The sequence below is a fragment of the Mirounga angustirostris genome, unplaced genomic scaffold (assembly GCF_029215605.1).
Source record: "Mirounga angustirostris isolate CCGP_5_RB_7025 unplaced genomic scaffold, mMirAng1.0.hap1 SCAF_4, whole genome shotgun sequence".
Taxonomy (NCBI): Eukaryota; Metazoa; Chordata; class Mammalia; order Carnivora; family Phocidae; genus Mirounga; species Mirounga angustirostris.
The window spans coordinates 112,042,677-112,064,214 of record NW_026991712.1 but is presented as its reverse complement, the minus strand read 5'-3'; the positions used below and the strand labels follow the sequence as shown (position 1 = coordinate 112,064,214).

The following is a 21,538-nucleotide window of genomic DNA, read 5'->3' as shown; positions in this document are numbered from 1 at the left end:
TGCTTTAACTGTCCTGAAATGATTCTTTTTTCTTTCTTGGAATAGGCAGGGAAGTAGGTAACAAGACTGACCCAGGAGGAAGCTCTTAATCCTCTTTAGTCCAAGGCATATTCCTGAAAAGGAGAGCTTCAGTCAGGTCTTAAGCCTGTGAAGGAACATACTTGCTGCCCTGTCCTGGAGAGACACTTAGAGCCACCGGGGAAGAGTTTTCCTCCCAGTCTGCTATTGAGCAGTCCACAGGATGGGAGCTGGAGGGTCTCCAAGGCTATTCCAGACTTCCCGAAGCACAAGAATAAAAGCAGAACATTCCAGGACCAATTGCAATGATTGGTTTCTTCCTCACTGCACATTTCCCCCTCCTACATTCACCTTTCAGTTCAGTACCCCCTTGGTTTCCTCCCCCCTCTGACCTCTACAAGAGCAGGAAGACCAGAAACCTCATCATAATCACCTGCTGGGCTTCTGCCTCCATCAAAACCCCTCTTAGGAACCCCTGCGGGAGACCACTGACCGGTGGCCACCATGGCCTTTGCTTAGGAGCACTTAGCTCGGTTAATGGGATTGCAAGGCCCTTGGAATCCTGGTGGCTGAGGCAGGATGTAATTAGCAGCTCATAATCCCTTGAGGGGCATCAGGAACAGCTCAGTGGCTGGGTCTGATTTCACTAATGTCATTGTCCTCCTCTTAAGCAGTATTTTTGGTTGGTCTGTATTTTGTTAATAAGTCAGTATTAAAGTGCTTACTATATTCCAGGCATTGGTCATGCAAATACTTTGCATGAATTAACTCAGTTAATCAAGTCTATTAGGTAAGTACTATTAATATCTCCATTTTACAGATTCAGAAACTGAAGCACAAGCAGAGATTTGAACCCAGGCAGTCTGGTTCTAGAAACTGAATTCTTTTTTTTTTAAGATTTTATTTATTTATTTGTGAGAGACAGAGGCAGAGGGAGAAGCAGGTTCCCCGCGGAGCAAGGAGCCCGATGCGGGACTCGACCCCAGGACCCTGGGATCACGACCTGAGCCGAAGGCAGACGCTTAACCGACTGAGCCACCCAGGCGTCCCTAGAAACTGAATTCTTATCCATCTAAGCAGTTGGTATATATTAAGTACCTGTTGGGTGCCTGGCACTACATGAAGCACAAGCTACATGGAAAAAATAATCCTACAAGAAATGAGACCTTTATGTCACCAAGCAAATGTCAAGTCAAACAAAAGACAAGAGATACTCTTTACTCCTGATGTACCTAACAAAAACACTGTGAGAACCACTGAACTCCATTCAGTAGAGCTCTTCTCTCCCATCCACACCCCCTCCCAGAGCCCTGCCTGTGTTATAACCACAGCAGGTGGATGGTGGTGACATGGCCAGGGATGGGGACACATGTGGTAGAGAAAGCTCAGAGGAGTGAATGGCTAAACTTATGGTAAAAGCAGAAGTGACATTTGAGAGCTGAGTCTCAAAGGACGAATGAATGGAAGCTCAACAGATGGGGAAGGAAAAGTCATTTCAGGCTTTTCTGTCTTATGTTTCTTCTTTTGGGGGAAACAGCTTCCCCCACTTCACAGTAATCCTGCCCAGTCCCTGAGATTCAGATTAAGCTAACTTTGCTTTCCTGACCTCATGGTGGGCGATGACCCACACCTCCCTATCATAGTACATGATCCCCCCGGAGACTCAGAGATAGGTAGAGCCAGGCCAATCAGAAAACTGTCTGGGAGTATTGCCTATACTATGGGAAAGCCACTCCCTCTTTCTGCAGACTTTCTGGGGGTAAAGCTGACCACCAAGGGCTGTGAGCAGCTGATACACCACCAAATGGAGAGGGCCTTGCTGAGATTGAAGCTGGGCAGAAGCAAGCACAACCATGAGATGGAAAGGCACAAGGGTCTCATGGCAGCATTCAGTCCTTAGATCCCCGGAACTTCCAGGTTAGGTCAACCAATGAATTCTCTTTTTTGTTTAAGCAAGGAAGCTGTAATCAGTGGCAGCATTTGCAAAGGGCAAAGTCATGAGCGGTCAGGGTATGTCTGAGGGTGGCAAGAGGGCCGGTGGGGCAGGGCAGCAGATGTGCGAGTGAGTGCCGGCTGGGCAGGCGGGCTGTGGCAGGTGTGGAAGGCACTTGTGTTCCCTGGGGACCAACTCAGTGAGATTTTAAGCATGAGAGTGATGACAGCAGATGCATGTTTGAAATGCAGCTCTGGTGGCAGTGGGGAGAGAGGCCTGAGCCAACAGAGATGGGACCCTGGAGCCCAGGGAGGAAGCCACTGGAACAGGCTGGCAGAGAGATGACAACGCTTCCAGAACTCAGAGAGCCTGAAAAGCAAGAGGTGGAGTTGACACATATCTAGGAGATAGACAAAGCTCAGTGTGATACTATGATTTATAGTAAGACACATGGATTTGGTCTTTGTCTGTTTCTGGTAGAGCTCCTAAAACCCTTAGAATTTCCTAAGTGATGAACACCATTAAGGTGTGTTTTGTTATGTTCATGAGGTGACTTTTGGACCTCACCTAAGGATGAGGACTGGTTGCCAGAGGGGCCAACCATGTGATTATAGGGTTGGAGGGGAGGGGTGGGGAGTGGGCTGGAAGCTGAGTTCAGTCACTGATGGCCGTGGTTTAATCAGCCATGCCTAAGTAATGAAGCCTTCATGAAAACTCAGAAGGATGGGGTTTGGAGAGCTTCCAGGTTGGTGAACATGTGGAGATTTGGGGAGAGTGGTGTGTCCAGACAGGACACAGAAGCTCCACACCCTTTTCTCATCCCTTGCCCTATATATCTCTTCCATTTGGCTGCTCCTGAGTTATATCCTTTCAAAATAAACCAGTGATCTAATGCATAAAATGTTTCTGAGTCCTGTGAGGCACTCTAGCAAATTAATTGAATCCAAGAAGGGGTCATGGGAACCTGCCATCTAAACCTGTGGGCAGAAGTGGGGGTGGTGTCTGAACTGGGGGTGGGCACCAGTGTCATGGGACTGAGTCCTTAACCTAGGGGACCTGACGTTATCTCCAGGTAGCATCAGCATTGAGTTGAACTGCAGGACACCCAGCTGGTGTTGAAGAAGCTCTTGGTGGTGTGGGAAAAACCATCATGTGTTGGAACTGGTGCACAATTGTCCTCAGTGACCGGACATGAAAGAGGCAGCAGAGGGGTCAGAAGGGCAGGCTCTGAATTCAGGCACACCCAGATCTGGATGTGATCTGCTACACATAACAGCTATGGAATGGGATCTTATTTAACCTCTTTAAGCCTCAGCTTCTGCATCTGTTAAAATAAGAATGATAACAGTGCACCACTTAATGGAGGAGCTCTGGCAAGGATGAAATGAGTTACTGTGTAGGAAAGCACTGAGCGCAGTCCTTGGCACAAAGAAACCCTCAATAAATAACAGCTGTTGTGTGGAAGGTGAGGAAGAAAGGTAACCAAGGATGACCCCCAAATCTCTGGCTTGATAATTTGGGGATCAGGGTAGGAAATGCCTCAGGAAGACAGGTTCTATGGGGGAGGAGAACACAAATCTATTTTGAGCTACATTGAGCATGATACGCCTGTAGAAGCTGTGGGGTGAGAGTTTCTAGCAAACAGTGGGACCTGAGAACTTGCAGTTTCTGGCCAATGATGATCGAATCTATGGCACACTAGTGAGGGCGGAGGACAGACAAAACTACTTCACAGGCTACAAGGGAGGAGGAGCAGCCCAGGAGGAGTCAGGGAGCCATGAGGAGGGTGGACATGGGAAAAGGGAACTGTTTTACGTGTGGATAAGCTATTAGGGAACAGGATCCACTTCTGTTTGGGAGCTGTGAGAATTCCTGGTTCATCAGTGGGGAAAAGGAGATGCCTCACCTCCAGGTATTTGCTAGCTAGGCGCAGGGTGCGATCCGTGATGTTAAATACATCCCTCCAGTTGAAGTTGGCCACGTCATTGGCCTGGCTCTCTCGAGGACCCCTATCCAGGAAGTTCAGCACGGCTTCTGCAGTGATACCTTCCTCACCAAGCTGACTATTCAAAAAGGCTTTCACTGTTGGGTTCTCCAGGGTGTCCTTGGGAGGAAGCAATACAGTCACAGTATTTAGAAATTCCACAGGATCTCTGGTCTTGTTTTCAGGCCATTTCCAATTTTTAATGAAAAGGGATACACATTAAGCCTCCCTAAAAATCTAGTGGGTTTTTTTCCATGATAAGGCATGCCTATCTATATCCCATTTCCCCTGAATACACAGGTCTCTATAGAAGGAAAATGTGAATGTTGGGGGTTGGGAAAGAAGGACAGGGAAAATGGTAATATAGGAAGCTTTCTTTTCTTTTTTTTTTTTAACTTTTTTTTTGTTGTTGTTCTCTTTTAATTATCCCTGCTATATAAGACTCTGATCTCCTGGCTTTGCAAAGCTGGAAATGACAGCAGACAGACATACTCAACCACCTTTGCAGTTACAGAGCTGGCCGCCTGGGGAGATGTCCCTTTGAATCTGAGGCCCTCAAGTGAATTCAAAAAAGCAAGAAACTTCAGGAAGCCATTGATCAATTTTTAATTTCTCCCAGAATTCAAGAAACACTTCCCACCCAAAGTCAGTGACTCCACTTGGGGACAGCTCTCAGAACTAGTGCCTTTGGCCCCTGCTTATTATATTTTGATCCAACTCCAGCAGATCAACCCTTTACTGAGAAAAGGAAATTTATGGAATTTTCTTGGCCCTTCTCTCCCCCTCCCCCTGCCATCCGTACTCTGATTGTGGCCATCCGTGTGCTCTTGTCAAAGAAGTACCAGATCTGGGGGCCTACTTCTTCCCAGGCTTTGACCAACTTCCTAAGGCGCTCCAGCTCTTCAAAAGTTGAGTTGGCCTAAAACCAGACAGAGACAGATAGAGACAAGAACAGGGAGGAAAAATGTGAGAGAGAACTTTTGATTGTACCTTCCCTGCTCCTGTCATAAACCCGCAGTGTTTAGGAAAGGCTTTTCAAGGAAGTGTCTTTACTTCCCAGTCTACTGATATTTCCCAGAACAATCTGCAGTTTCCTAGCATCCACACTGCCAGAATCTAGTTTCTTAATATCTCAGAGACACATGTAATACTGACGATGTCATTGTCCCAGAGCCTCATTAAAACTAGATCTGGACTCCCTGTAAGGAAATGCTCTTCTCCCTTCCTGCCTTTGTCTCTTCCGGGGAGCCAGGATTCAGAGAACTGTGAGCCCTTCCATTAGGGAAAAAATTCTGGTGCTGGGGAAGAAAACCTCATCGTAGGTTTTGTAGAGAAGGGAGGGCCCAGGCAGGGACAAGGGCACAAAGCATTCCAATGATGACTGTGGATGGGGGAGGAACCCTAGACTCCTCTAAGCAAAAAATAAACGTAAGGCTCGCTACCAGGAGACTACGAGAGCTCAAGCAGGCGCGTGCTCCTGAGCTAGTGCTCTCTCTCTCGCTCGCTTGCTCACTCTCATTCTTCTGGGAGGTCTAAGGTAAAATGGACAAGACCAGCTGGGACCTTACATTCTGCAGTATTTTGCGTGTTGCTGGAGAATCTGGAGTAAAGAGGATTTTTCCCATCAGCAAAGGCTTTGCTGCCCTCCAGGCAATTTTGGTGAGAGGGTTTGACTCCAGGCTCTGGATCAGTGCATTACAAAAGGTCGCTGCCAGGAAAGAAGGGGCAGATTTTATAGAAACTCCCCGTTGCTCAGAGCTAAACATAGTCATTAGTGTGTTCAAATCACAGGTCTCATTCAACTCGATGCTGGAGGATTTGACAAATAACCTACATTAATAGGCTGTACCCCACCAATAACAAGCTCATCATTAGTAAGTAACAAAATGCCACAGTGCATCTCAATAAGGGCCTCATCAGAGAAACAAAGAATGGGGCTTGCCCTGTGGTTTATTCTGCTTTAGAAGGAGGCTCTGAAGCCTGCCTGGGATTACTGCCATTCTCACATGAAAGGGACAAGAGGCCAAACAAGGCCTCCCCTTGGAATCTCTGCTTTAGCCTCCATAATTTCCCTTCACATAGCTACTTAATTTCTTTGTCATGTGGGCTATTTTAGGGCCCAACTAATTTTGGTGCGTTCCTTGCTGCCTCTTTTCAGTTTTTAACTCAAAGGTCACCCAGTTGCATTTCTTCCCCACCCCACCTTCCTTTACCCCACAGAAGCCTCCCCCTCCCAAAATAATAAAAGGTGGGAAAGATGGCTTGCCAGGGACTTGCCATTTGGAATGTAACTCAGCACTGCACACACAGATTTTCACTGCACTGTGTTTGTAAAAACATCCCGCAGCCGTGTTTACTTGCCAGGGCCCTTCTGACCTGAGATTTGCTTGCAACTCTGGATTGTCTCCTCATTTATCTTTCTTCCCTTCCTCTAGAACTTAACCCTAGTTCAATCAGATCAGTGGGAAATGTCCTCTCTGTTCCCTTTCCAAGTGGGTCTCAGTTCTTTCCGTGGCTCATATCCAGAATTCTTTAGGAGCACTGCCCATTTCCTACAAGGGGAAATGGACTTTCTGGGAGCAGAAGCCTCTCTGCCCAAGGCCCCTCAACAAGACCGACTTAACCCCAGGACTGGGTTTCCCTGGAAGTGTTAAACCATCAGCTTCACCAACATGAGATGCCATTTTATATACATGACTCAGAAAACTTACTTGTTCTTTTGTCATAAGAATAGATAGGATCCTTCCTTGTGGAGTCAATCCCTAGGAAGGCCTTATAGTTATTGTCTTCATACCAGTTGAAGGAGAACACTCGAGAGCCTCCTCCCTCTGGGTAGCCACACAAGAGATCAGACAGGATGCTCATCAGCTGTGTGAAGGTCTCTGGACCGCCAGTCTGCATGAGAGGCCTGGCCACCCACAGCAAGTCTTGAACACTCGGTCGATGGATGAACTAGGGCAAGGCAAAGGCTTCAGGTTATTTTAAGGCAGTTAGAATCATAATCACTGTGATTCCAGAGCTCCAAAGTATGGGGAGACCTCCACATATGCTTTGACTTCCACATTTAAAAGAAAACATGCATATTCTCAGCAATTCTTAATCCAACTGTGAAATAAAAACCTATGCATCTACTCAGAGCCTAAAAGGAAACTAGAACGAGTCTTAAGGATAAACAAAGAGTGAATCTCAAAGTATTTTAATATCACTTCTTCCTTCTAGGCCTCTTTATCTGAATTCCTTGGGAATGTGTCCTTGGACAAATGGAGGGAGTATTTCTTTGTAAGCCAGTTCTTGGGTTCTGTTATCAGGATGGGAATACTGGGGAAAAAAGGGGAAATAAAATGATGGAGGAATGGCTCTGTCCTAGAAAAGCAAGATCACAGCAAATTTCTTTGGCCAAGTAATTTAGAATTTAGTTTCTTATATTTGGAAAATTATCTTCTTATTAGCTTAATTTTACCAAATGTGAGTTCTTCCATCTCCCTGAAATGTGTGGTTTGTAGTTTCTATGTATGTGTGTGTGTGTCTGTGTATGTTAAGACCCAAGCAAATATAGGACAGATGAAGTCTTCATTCTTGGAAGAACACTTTATTTATTTATTTTTATTTTTTAAAAAAGATCTTATTTATTTATTGGAGAGAGAGACAGAGAGCAAGAGAGAGCAGCAGCAGGGAGGAGAGGGAGAAGCAGGCTCCCCGAGGTAGGGTTCAAACCCAGGACCCTGGGATCTTGACCTGAGCCGAAAGCAGGTGCTTAACCGACTGAGCCACCCAGGCACCCCTGGAAGAACACTTTAAATTCTGCACCAAACTAAGAAGAGGCTGGTCGTCTTCTCCTCTCCATATGAGTTCCCATGTCCCTTGCTGGACTCATCCTTTGAAGGTAGATCTGTAATGCTGAGAACTAAGTTGCGGGTTGCCAGAGTTGCCAGGGTCTCAGCACCCATATGTCATCTGGCTTTGCTTTAGGGGAATATGCAAAATAAAAACAGTGCTGCTTTTATTCCGCAAACACACTTATTATTAATTTTCAAAGGCACTCGGGAATTTAAAAAAGCCTTAGGATTCGGTCAGGTGAGACTGAAAACAGTTCCCCTACTTCAATAAGTGATGTTTACCTGTCATCCCTGTCTTTGTCCACATGCCAACACTTGCCCTCTGAAACTCAAGCACTGTGGAGGATCCACACTGTGAGTCATGCCTATAATCACAGTCTAGTCTTCAATAATAAACTTGGAATCTCAAATTGCTTCGACAACAGTAAGTTTCATGACAGTCTTGTAAGGGGTTATTATCATTATTATGTTGCTCATTTAAGCAAAGCACTTGGAGATGAAGGGGCTGTTCTGGGGTCAAATGGTCTAGTATCAGTTAATATAAACGGAGCCATCTGCTACAACCTAGTTCACAACACTTACACTTGCTATCTAGACAGGCAAGAAACTTTCTGGAACTCCCACACAGACTGAGGAGTGTTGATATGATTTGGGGACTTTTTTTTCACGTTCTCTATCATTTTCAGCCCCATTATACTGATAAGAATTTTTTAAATGCTCATGAAGAAAAGAATGTTAAATAGAGACTCCCACTAGAGCAGGTGGCCATCAGTACAATGGGCCCTTCTCTAACTTCCGCTGCACACAGCGGCACTCACACTCTGCCCCAGGTTGAACTTAGTTTTATGAACACAAATCCACAATGCAATTTTCCAGGTTGGCTAAGCCAAGTCAGCTGAGAATATTGGAGGGGAAAATGGGGAAAATTATGCTTCACCTTTTGCCTCCCTTTCATAATACACATCACACTCGAAGGTAATTGTTTATTTCACACTGCTCTTCCCCATTAGATTGTATGTTTCGGTAGGGTAGTGACCATACCTGTCTCTTCATCATTATGCCCCCAACACCTCTCATCTATTGAGTGGAGAATCAATTTCTATACAGGTAAAGGCTTGTCCAACCAGATGTTAACAGAAACATGCACATCTTTCACAAAACAACACAAAAACGTCAAATTTTTTTTTTTTTGGTATTGGAATGAGTCAATATATTTAAGACACTTTAAAATAATGTCTGTAAGCACTTTGTAAGTATATGCTATTGCTATTAGCAGTACAGATTTAGGTGGATTGTAAGAGCATAACAGGATAGACCACATCAATACTGGAAGGACTTAGATTCAGTGTAAGTCCACTGATAACCTGCCACACAAGACATGGTGGCATTTCTTCCTAGGTGTGAAATCAGAAAGATGGTTCCCTATCTTTTGCCTCCAACCTAGAAGCACAGATAATTTAGGAACTGAACAGGCGCTTTGTAACTGCTAAATAGAAAGTTCAAATGTATTTCTCCTTGAACAGGTCTGAGGTACAATTAAATTGTTTGATATAGTAAGTGTGGTAAAATGGTGGAAAGATATAATAACATTATCGTTAGTATCATTAGGCTGCTTACCTCTTGAATTCTTGGTGACATATCAGAAAATATTCTTCCCCAGGATCTCAGATTGATACCTTGAGAACTGCGGTCTAGGAGTGTGGGAAGCTGTAATTGATAGGAAAAAAAATATAAAATATATATGTGTGTATATACATACATGTATAAGTTATACATGTACACATGGGTGCTATCTGATCTCCTGTATGCTTGAAAAACATTCCCTCCCTTTTTTTCCTGATCACAGGACCTTTTCTGCTAGATTACTTTAAAAAACAAACTTGTTTTGGGGCACCTGAGGGGCTCAGTCGTTAAGTGTCTGCCTTCAGCTCAGGTCATGATCCCAGGGTCCTGGGATCGAGCCCCGCATCGAGCCCCGCATCCGGCTCCCTGCTCGGCTGGGGGCCTGCCTCTCCCTCTCCCCCTGCTTATGTTCCCTCTATCGCTGTCTCTCTCTCTCTGTCAAATAAATAAATAAAATCTTAAAAAACAAACAAACTTGTTTTATCTAATTGAGAAAATCAAAGGCTCTTATTCCAAGTCTGATTCCAGGCTCAGCTCCTGCTGAGCTAGTCAATCACAAATAGTTTCACAGTGACATTAAATATGCCAAAGTGATTCTGATTGCTGCTTTAGCAACACCAAACAAGCCTCCTGGAGGAAGGAAACCAACATAGCTGCTGGACTGTAAAGGAAGGCTGTGTGCTGAGGTGCCCATCTGAGCACCTTGGGCTCTGCGGACACGCTCTTCACTGTTCACTTCCTCACTGTTCACATCTCTGCTCCCTTTGAGGCTTTTCAGGTAGGTTGTGGCTCTTCCTCTGTTCAACACTACTTTCTTATATGGAAGCTTTGGCTAGTTATATCATCTTTCTTTCAAAGCTGCTGCTGGCAACTTTGAAGAGAAGTTTTCTTGCAGATTACCCAGTTGACAGCAGTGTTCTGGTGACCCCAGGCCCATGAGACAACACAAAACTATTCAAGCACTTTCCACCCACACAGGCAACGTGGAAGCCCACAAGTTTGCTGGCTGCAAACCTGAGCCCAATTGAACAACTTGTTTTCCGGAAACCAAGTTCAAGTCCTGAATGAATTACTTCATTCTTGATAGTTTCAAAACTGATTGACTCACTGATCCTGTGTCTTTTAGGAATGAATTCTAAGTTTTAAGATGGTGGTTTTCAAACTCAAGTGGGCATCTTGAGCATGTCTGCAGGGGCTCTGCATTTTTCACAAGATAGATGTGTAATTCTGACTCAAGGATCTGTGGACCACAAGCCACAAGCCTCAGCTTTTTATTTGCCAGGGTGGTTCTCCTAAATGATGGGTGGCCTGACCCAGCTGCAGCCCAGCTGAGAAGCAGGTGGAGTTAGGTTTTGAGCAGCCCCACCTCCCATTTCTAGCAGTGGTCCTGCCCTCCCTTCTTGCTGCTCTAGGGGCAGGGGCCCTCACAGTCTCTCTGGCCCTGATACTGAAGAATGAATACAGGAACACTCACGGAACATCAGCATTTCTGGTTCATTTCCTAACTGTAAAACGAAAGGCTTTGTTATGAGGGCTTCAAAGCAGACAGGAGAACAATTTACCAGAACAAGTAGCAGCAAAACCACCCTTGCAGCTACACCACTGAGAAGCATCTTCTCTCCTTAACCTTTACACTGGGCCTAGACATTGGTCTTGCCAGGACTTCTTTTTTTTAAGATTTATTTTATTTTATTTTTTATTTGACAGAGAGAGAGAGACAGCAAGAGAGGGAACACAAGCAGGGAGAGGGTCAGAGGGAGAAGCAGGCTTCCCGCCGAGCGGGGAGCCCGATGCGGAGCTCGATCCCAGGACCCTGAGATCATGACCTGAGCTGAAGGCAGTCGCTTAACCAACTGAGCCACCCAGGCGCCCCTCTTGCCAGGACTTCTTTTCAAACTCCTTGAAAATAGTTTCAGGGAACGCTGGGCAAAGAACTTTAATTCCTGCTTTAATTCCATGAGAGGGTGGGGCTGAGAACAGTAGGTAGGGAGGAAGCCAGCAGGTAACAATGTGTGCCAGTGGCAAGTTATCACCAACTCCTGTGATTCACCTGCTGACTACTCCAATAAGATCTATTAGAGATAAAAGGAGATCTAAGAGATACACCAATAGAACGCCATGTGTGGACTTCATTTTGATCTGAACAAATCCGCTGTAACAATCAGAGGAAAGTGAACATGATTGGGTATTAGATAATATTAAGGAATTATTGTTAATTTTGTTGGGTGTGATGGTAGAACTGTGGTTTTGTTAAAACAAGTAAGTTTCCATGTGTTAGCGATACATAGGGAAGTAGGTAAGGGTTAAAGAATATGTTGTCTGTGATTTGCTTTAAAAGATATCAGGGAAAAAAAGTGAGGAGTAGATTAAACAATAATGGCCAAATGTTGAAAAGAGCTGAAGCTGTGTGATGGATTCATGGGAGTTCATTACGTTATTCTCTCTTTTATACTTATTTTTGTAATAGAAAGATTTAAAAATAAAAAAAAAGGCTTTTTGCATGCAACAATAAATAAATAGCTGAATGAATGAATACTAAATAAATACTCTCTCCTCTCTTTTTTCTCTTCCTCACTAGGACTGCCTTGCTCACACTCTCCTTGCCTCTCTCCCAGAACATTTTCATCAGAATAGCATTCTTGCTGGCCCCTTGTCTCTAGATTCCTCCATTCCAATGCACTCCTCACACTGTAGCCTGAGTTACCTAACAGATCAATCTAACCATGTCATCTCTCCTGCTCAAAGATCTTACATGGCTCCCTACTGCCTCCAGAAGAGAAGGTCAATACCAGCGTTGGACACACATGGCTCCCCCTCTAACCTTCTCTCTTGCTTCTCTTCCATCAGGCTGGACTTCTTTCTACATTTCCTAATATATATATCTAATTTTGCTAATGGTGATAATGCCTGGCTAAAAAACTACATTTCCCAGCCTCCACTGTACCTGGGATGGTCATGTGACAAAATCTTGACCAATAAGATACCAGGAGAAGTCACACAGTGGGGATTTTGGGGAAGATCTATTAAAGGAGGACCCTGGCCTGCCTGGAACATTGATGTGCTGGGGGAGGTAGAGAGACATCTTAGGATCACCAGATGACAAGCACATGCTAAGGATGAGTGATGGAAAAGAAGAGGAGCCTGCGTTCTTGTGAAAATTTGTGGACCCTCCACACCACTCCTGAATGACCCACCATAGGACTCTGCTTTGGGAGGAATATGAAAGCCACTGTTTTTCAGCATTCTGCTGCAGCCAGTTGTAGTTTCTAAATAACATAATTACACATTTGACAAATATGTAGACTGTCTGCTGTGCGCCATTGGCTGGGGGATATAGCAATGATCAAAACAAAATCCTCCTTTTATGAAGTTTACCTTCAAGAATCTCACTGATGTATCTTCAGCTTTCCCTTCATTATTATCACATATATGTGCTCCAGATCCTCCCATGTGAAAGAAAGAACTACTTCTGATGCTTTATTCCCCTGTAGCTACAGTCTGCCTTCCTCCAACCTTTATTCCCACACTTCTTGAAAGAGCAGTCCATGTGCAGTGACTTCAATTTCTCTCCAACGCTCCTGTCTTCCAACCTCACCACCCAACAAAGACACTTTAACATTCTAGTTAAACCCCTAGTTTCCTCCTAGTTTTTAAGTCTAATGGATACTTTTGGTTCTTGTCTTTTCAGACCTCTCTGCTTCTCTCAACACTTTTGATCATGTCCTTTTCACCCCTCGATGTCTGTGACACTGCTCTTGTCTGGTTTGCTCTGATCCTTCTCTGCTTTTCCCATGAGCTCCTCTGCTTCCACCTTCTCCTTCAGTGCTGAGGTTCCTAAGGGGCTCTGTGGCCTTGCTCCTCTCACTCCGCATACTCTCCCTGGATAGTCTCATTCTCTTTATCATTTAATCTGCTACCTTTTTGTTGGTGACTTCTAAATCTGTACCTCTAACCCCCAGCCATCTGCTGGAACTTTGTCCAGATCCAACTCATCCTAAACTGATCACATCACCTTTCCCAAACCACTTTCTGCTCCTGTACACACATCTTCAGCTGGTGGCACCACCTTCTCCCCTGTCACCAAAGCTAAAAGCCTGAAAGTCATCACTGATTCTTCCCCATCCCCATCCCATTGTCAAAATCCCTAGCCGGGAGACCTAGGAACTAGTACTGGGTCTGAGTGTGGGGCAGGATGAGCCCCCTCTTTGCAAAGAGGGTAGCCAAGGGGTATCTGGAAAACTGGAGGAAGCTGGAATCAGGACTGGAGTCCTAAGAACTATGCAGAGAAAAAATCACCAGGTCCTACATAATGGGAAGGGACCTAAGAGGGGCTAAAAACCCAGTGCATGGGAAATAAAGAACTGTCACATTCATGTGTCCAAAGAGATTGGACATGAGTTAGTCAACAGCTCCACTTGCTTTTAATTACTTCCCCTTCTTTGTGAGTTTGTTGTCTGTTTTCCTCACATGGCTGTGGGCTGGAGATGATCTGTGGCTGTATTTTGCCTAAGTGGGTGTCTTCTCTCTATCACCTTTCCTTTACTTCCATAGGTTCTGGCACATTTTGGTCTTAAAACTCCATCCTGCATCAAATTCAACACACTGAAAAGCACCTGTGTCTCTGTCATATCTATATGTATCTATATCCACATATCAATATAGATAGATTTCTATGCATTTTTAAGGGCTCCTAATTTTGCTTTTGAAATTATTTGGCTTTGAGTAACTCATTTAATGAATGATTTGATTTCTCAGCAATCATTGCAAATACTTAGGAATGTTTGCAAAGTGGGAAAACCTGAACTATAAACTAGTTTTTTGAATTTCAAATTTTATGAACACGAAATTTAACAATAAAGTTGAATAATATTACCTTCCTTAAACATTCAATGTAATGCTTATTGATTTTGGTTTTAAAGATTTTCTTTGTATTTCAGAGCCATGATTTTTTTTATTTTCAGGTCTCAAACATTCTTGTAGGCCTCTGCAAAGCAACTACACCCATTACTTTAGAGCCAAATAAATAAAACGGCCAACTCACCCCATTCCACTTCATCCTCACCATCACCCCTAGGGCCAGAGTCAACTCATCTGAAACCACCTCAGCTTCTCAAGAAAGCCTTCCTTCCCTCACTCCATGGTCCTCTGGCCTTCCTTCCCCATGAGTTAGGTGCTCCTCCTAGCTGCTACTAGAATTCTCAGTGCATCCATTTATCACTTTTATATTGGTTTGCTATTATTTTTAATGTATCTGTCTCTCCACTATACTGTAAACTCAGTAAGCATAAAAATAGGCTTTATTTTTATTTTTTTTAGTATCTTCAGGGCACGGTACACAGTAGATGCTCAATAAATATTTTATATTAATTAATGAGTAAATTAACTAAAATCTAGTAGCAAAAAGACAGAGCCTATTGAGGTTTTAGGTTTCATGAGGTATGTCTCTACAGATATGATGGTGACTTATAGGAAGGGAGTGGTCAGTTCCACCCGGGGAAGGGGAAGGTAACACTTGAGCTGATGTTTGAGAGAAGAAAAGGCAATGATCCTGAGGGTGAGGGCAGTGTTTGTGGATGGAAGGGGAGAGCCAGGAATTCCAGGTGGAGAGAGGAATGTGAAGAGAGAGTGACTAGAGAGAGCCAGATAAGAACAAGACCAGGAATCTGGGGGAGAGGGAATAGGAGAAACAACAGCTTGAGATGCATTTTTGGGTCTAGTTAACATTTTCTTTTTTGATCTTAATAATTTAATGATATTCGTTATTCAAATGTTTACTGAGCTCTAGCTATGTGCTTGGTACCATAGTTGCAATTTTTTCCCTGGCTCTTTCCAGTGGCTATAGTAAATGATGAGGGTCTTGGATTCACATCTCTGTTACCGCTTGTATCTCAGAACAGTGCCTGGCCCCCCTAGGGAGCCCTCCATACATATCTGGCCACCAACTATCTGACTGATGTTGCCATAAATTATGAAATAACTTTCCCAGGGCTCTCCTCTTCCTTTGGTTCCCTCCCCCATTATCTATTCAAATTCACATGGATTGCTCCTGCCAAAAGAACCGGAAGAGACTATAAGTTTATTTGAATGGAAATGTAAAAACATTTCTGGAAATAAAGGTCATAGACGAAAATGGCAAGTATCATCTCTCTCTCACACCACACACACACATACCAGTACTTCCTATGCCAACAAATTCTCTTGATGTCCCAAATAACAAGTAACCCTTCCACGTCACAACTGGGCTCAGCACTGTCAACCCAATTTCAAGGTCTGATTAGGCCTCCGAAGAAAGACTGGATATATAAATAGGGCTATGGAAAGGGTATGTCTCTATCATTTCCCATCAGCTATGGTTGGTCTTTGGGGATGGGGGGATCCCTGGGCCTTGAACTATACTCAAAGAAATGGACAGAAGACTGTAGCTGGCAGTCAAGAAGATTCTGACTATACTAGGTCTCCGTTTGGGTTCTCAAGGGACAAGAAATATGTCTGTCCTATGGGACTATGTAATATTTTTTCCTTAGGGCAGAATAAAGCATATTAGCTACTAAGAAAATCTTGTTTGAGCAATATTTGCTGATGCTTTAGACCCAATAGATTAATCAAACAGGTGCCACTCTGTCAGCACACAGAAGAATGTTTTGTGACTTGAAATTTTTGTGTTTTACTTTCTCTGATTCAAGAAGACCATCTAGAAAACAGTATTATTTCTAAGCTGAGGATCTCCCTAACACAAGGGTCAATAGGTAGCCTCTGGTTCAAAGTGTGTTTACATGGATGACATGGCTTTTGGGAGCTGGTAGAAGGATGAACTGCTGTCTTAAAAGCATCCAGACTGAGGTGAACAGCAGACGAAGCAGTGGACAGACAATACAGGCTTGCTGTATTCAGTCCTGGTATGCTGTTACAGGAAATCCAGATTTATCCAGGGGGGAAGTTGTTGCTAGGCAACTGGGAGAATGTGGATTTGAAGTATGTTTGTTGTAACCTGACAGTTGTTAAGCATCAGATGAAAAGAGAGGAAGCCGGCTTCAGTGGTGAGGGGGCAACCAGGAGGGGACATGCTGAGTACCAGGAAATGCGTCATGAGGGGAGAATTCAGACTAAATCACTCGGGGTTGGGGGAAATGCCAAACTGTCTCTACCAGGAGAGGTCACAGAGACGTGCTGTCTCCCAGGACTGAAGGGGACAGAGCGTCTGGATGAGAGGGTAGGCTCTGGAGTATGTGAAAAGACAAGTGATGGGACTTTCTTTGGCTCAAAAGAAACTAGGCCTTTTTTTTCTCTGCTGTGACTTCAGTCCTGATATTTGTGGTTGATGAAAGCAGAACAGAGTTTGGAATCTAGGGGCAGTCAAAAGGTCAATGCATGAGACAGACCTCTAGCTAGTCTGAGGGGTCTGAGAAAGAAGAACGTCCCACCTAAGTGTTTGAGAAGAACATTTCCAGGAGTGTAGCAATGACAAGGGAACAATGGGGCCTCGGCAAAGTGGCTGCATTCTTGCTTTGGTAAGAGCAAAAATGCTTTTTGTTTCCAAATGTTTTTCCATCTCTTCTCTAATGTGAATTTCTGCTATCATCTTCTGAGATATGTAACACAGATCTTGTTAACTTATTTTACAGATGGGGAGTGTAGGAAGTGTAGCAAGTAAGCAAGGGTCACTTAAATGACAGCAAGTTAGGGGCCAACCCAGAGCCAGAACCCAGGGTCCTGACCACCAGATCTCTGTGGGCTCCAGTGGCTGCCCAGCTGATTACTTCCTAAGTAGAGTTAAGGAAGAATCTGTGGCTATACTAAGTGAGACACTTTAGGAAAGGGCATGTATTAATGGTAGGTAGGAAAGAAATTTTAATGCAAAAGTTCTTAACCAGGGCCTGGCTTCAGACGCTCCATGAGCCCCTACCCCTTGTGTGTTTGTATGAACTTGTATTTCTCTAGAGAAAAGGTTTAGGGCTGTTACCAGATTCTCAAAGGTAGTCCTAATTCATAAAAAGGTTAAAAACTACTGTCCTGACAAACTATCAGAGGCCAAAATCCTTCTCAAAACCAGTTTACCCTGGAGAGAACCTGATCCCTAATACACTGGTTCTCAATCTGTATCAGCTAAATACAGGCCAGGACCCAGGACCCATTATCGAAACAGCAGGTTTCACAGGGGTCTTCTTGTGTCTGAAGTGATCTTAATTTTGACTTCTCAGTATTTTTTCTTTTTAATTTCATAAAAATAACATCTAATCTATCATGAAAATAAGCTGTGGCCTCCTGTGTGTCTGGAGCCTACAAGAAATGAAAGCAGGCCAATGACAATCATGCCCACAGGCCTAAGGCACATTTAATATACATTAATGTTTCTCTTTCCTTTTTAATTCTTCTTTACTGAAATTCATTCACCCAGGGGAAATTTTGATTGTAACAGACACATAGTTTTATAGATGTAAGCTGAATAGATACTAATGCTGTAAATCAAATATACTTGCTGTGGGCTTCATAATTTTCAAAAAAACCCCCAAAAACCTATCTTCTGACTTAATTTTATTTTCACCCAACAGCCCTGCTGCCCCCCATCCCCCATCTCATACTGCTGGCACTGGGTATCACTCCTTTCCCTCCTTCCCTCTCAAAACCCTCACAGAAGTGGGAGAAAGTTGACAGTCCAAAGATTCAGAATGAGAAGGGAGAGGAAATCATGAGGTTATAAGTCACTAATGGGACCTCATTATAAATTCCTGGAGATGTGGGGCTTTTCCAGAGAATTGTGACACAGCAGTATTATCCGAAAATTGAAATGTGTAAGTTGAATTTAACAAACTGCAACGAAAGATCCCAGTGAAGAGAAGCCATGGCCAGCTCACACTGGGCAGCAAGCGGTCCACCCACATTTATTGCCAAGGATTCAGCAATTCAGGGAGCAGAGCCAAGAACAAAGCAGGACATTGAAAGGCACATGTAGTAAGGGCCCCCAAGACTGAGTCCTTCGACCCCTCCCAAATCAATGTTCAGTCACCCCACAGTCAAAGGGACACGGGGGAAATGAAGTCAGAAAAGTAAAAACTGCGACAGAATAGTAGCTGAGGGCAAGTAAAGAAAACGGAATCATGCCACACTGGAAGCGATCGCAAAGGGGAAAACCGGGGGCCAAAATGCCGGGGAGGCCAAACTTCCTCTATCAACATCCACTGAGAAGGGGGAAGGGAGGGAAGTTCAGATTTCCCAGCAGTGTGGCAGGTCTTGGCACAGCCTCCGTTCCCCTGCCGAACTTCCACAAATAAACATTCGGAGCAGAAGGGACAGATTTGCTTCTCAGCAAGATTTCAAAGCTGTGCACCAGAGTCAGAAAACAGGAAGGGGCGTAGAGGGAGGAGGAGGAGGGGCATTCATGCCTTGGGCCAAATCAGATGGGAAACGTCCCAACCCCTCACCCGAAACTGACATACCATTTTTTACGAGGTGTGAAATGTTTCAGGTAGTGTTGGCCGGCATGATACATGATACCGATACCGTGGGCCCCGGGCTGAGCGGCTGGTTTTCCAGCTGAGGGCGTCAAGTCCGAGAGGACCACAGGTGAAGGCAAGCTCTTTCAAGCTGAGACCAAGAGGGCTTCGAGCTTCTCAGAGACAAAGCCAGCCACCTGCCCGCCCACCTAGGTCCCTGGCATCCTGTGCGCGTGCGCAGGCGCGCCTGCGTGTTAGCGCGCACGCTCCGGCAGGCACGTGCGCCGGGTGTGCGTGGGTGTGCGTGGGTGTGCGTGAGTGTACGTTCGGGACGGGTCGGGTGGAGGGAGCCCACCGTGACTGAGTTGGGATTACTTGAGGATGAGAACACTGGGTTCTGATCTCTGAGGGGCCGAGGGAAAACACAGCTGGCTCCAGTTGGTGCTAACCGCCAAACCCTCCTCTCGGACCCCCTCAGCTCCGAGGGCCGGGTCTACTCCCACGCCCCCACGCCCCCCCTCCTTCCACAGCAGGCGCCGGGGCCATCGCCCCAGCTTACTGACATTGCCCCTCCTTCTTTGTTAATGAGCACTGCCTTGGCATTTAATAAAACCTTATTTGCACACTGGTGCACATGCGTATGAGAAACAGCCCAGGCGAACAGAAGGCGCAGCATTCCCCGGTGCTGGGGCTAAGCGTGGCTGCCCGCCAGCCAGCTGCAATAACAGCCTCGTCCCAGAGAGGCCCCCACGCCTGGCCTTGGAGCAGCCGCTGCTTCCCCGATGTCCCTCTCGGAGGGTCTGAGGGTCTTCCCTGAGCCTTGCTGTGCTCTCAGGGCTGTTGTTCTGAAAATACGGGTAAGATGGGTACAGGAGCAATGAAAGCAAAAATCCTGTCTTCATGCCGGTAGTTTCTTTTGGGTTTCCTTATTAGTAATTAAAAAAAAAAAAGTTCAGCCATTCTGTCCATTTGTCAGATGAAGAAGCTCATGTCAAGAGCACCAGACAGGATGCCCGTCTTCTTTGCTTGCACTCCATGTGTCCTGTCTTGGGCTGGTCTTTCCCCAAAAAGATGAACAGGAGCAAGAAAGGGCAGGTAGGGGTAATCCTGGGGACCCACCTCCTGCTGGTTTTTTTCCTCCAGGCCCTCTCTGGGGCTACACTGTCTTTGTTAAGAGAATGGCAGGGAAGATGAGTCCACAGCTCCCCGGTCTTATGGGTGATCAAATGAAAGTGCTTTGAAATCTTAGTGGCATTTGGGGTATTATTCTTATGCTTGGTCTACAGAAACTGAGGCTGTAAATCAAACTCCTATGTTCTAGGTCAGTGATTCTCAACCTGGGAACCCAACTCCTATGTTCTAGGTCAGTGCTTCCAACCCAGCTGGACATTGGAGTGATCTGGAAAGCTTTTAAAAACACTGAAGGCCCACGGAATCAAAATCTCTGGGGGTGGGGGCCAGGCACTGGTAGTTTTTAAAAGCTCCCTAGTGATTCAGTGTGTAGCCAGGCTGGGAACCACTGCTCCAGCGCCCAAATGTTGGTGTTGGGTGTTTCTAACACCAACTGCTGTGACATGGTCTTTTTGCTTTTCTCAGGCTAAGAGTTCAGTGAGGGTGGTAGGGTCATGGTTGGAGCCTCAGCCTCAGCATAGTGCCTGGCCCCTTGAAGGCACCCGGGTCAGGTCTGAGTGCATGAACTCACGAACAGAGGTGGTGAGCAGGCACACAGGATATGTCTCAGGTCAGTAAGGGCGACCAGCCAAAGTTTTCCTCTGGTTTCTGAACTCTAGCACTTGTAGAAGGAAAGACTTTCTGGTCTTTCTTCTGTGATAAACATTCTGAAGCCAGTGATCTGAGCTTGGTTCCAGCCCCTAATGGAAAGTTTTGCCCAGGTCTCCCTTGATCCTGCTACATCCAGAACTGTCTTCCCAGTATTGCTGGTCATGCTCCAAGGGTACATTTACCTATACCAGCAGCCAAGGTACTTCAAAAAGAGATGCATGACCCTGCCTTTTTTCTATTGCTCAGATGATTGCAGTGTCCTGGGTGCCCAAGGACATTAACACCTCTGCAAACACAGGTACTGGTCTCCAGCTTTGCTGGTGTTCAGCTGCCCAGCATGAGGGATCTTTATTGCCTTATTCACTCTTACAATTCTGAAAACAAACCAAGGAGTGCGTCTAAAATTGACTTCCTTTTGGAATTTTGGACAGAGAAGTTTGAACCACATGCCTTTTTATTCTCCCTACAGCATGGGGAGCCAAGGGGAATTTTCTGGGGTCCTGGGCTCTCAGTGGTGGGCCCTCTTACCATTCTGGAGACCCACCCTGATGAGCTGGGAACATTGTTGAGTAACGTTCCAAGGGAAAGTCACGTTTTGAAAGGAATCAAGTGTGAACTCTGCCAAAAACTGAGGGGCCTTGTTTTATTTTTGTTGTTGTTGCTTTTAAAAGCCTTCAACTTGCTTTGGAAGACAAGCTGAGAGTGGGTTTTCTGGGACTTGAGAGAGCAACCATAAAAAGGTAAAACACAAATTCCTGAACCAAGTTCTCTTGACTACAACACAGTTTCAGAAATTAAAATGCAGGCACAAGAAAAAAACACAATTGGATCCTAGAAACATTTTATAATTAGAGAAACAATATGTCTATTTTATACATGTCGCCTTCTCTGAAGGATTCTAATTTTGAGTGTTTCTTAAAGCATGGCCTAT

At 45.0% G+C, this 21,538-nt stretch overlaps 1 protein-coding gene across 1 annotated transcript in view; it reads right to left on the bottom strand.

Annotated features, from left to right (window-relative positions):
• ABCA4 (ATP binding cassette subfamily A member 4) overlaps window positions 1-21,538 on the bottom strand; it is a 135,190-nt gene that overhangs the window by 92,678 nt on the left and 20,974 nt on the right. The window contains exons 7-11 of the mRNA XM_064588791.1: window positions 9,389-9,478; window positions 6,647-6,887; window positions 5,504-5,643; window positions 4,738-4,854; window positions 3,858-4,055 (exon numbers count right to left, since the gene is read on the bottom strand). Of these exons, the coding sequence (XP_064444861.1) occupies window positions 3,858-4,055; window positions 4,738-4,854; window positions 5,504-5,643; window positions 6,647-6,887; window positions 9,389-9,478 (786 nt within the window). The remainder of the gene's footprint in view (window positions 1-3,857; window positions 4,056-4,737; window positions 4,855-5,503; window positions 5,644-6,646; window positions 6,888-9,388; window positions 9,479-21,538) is intronic.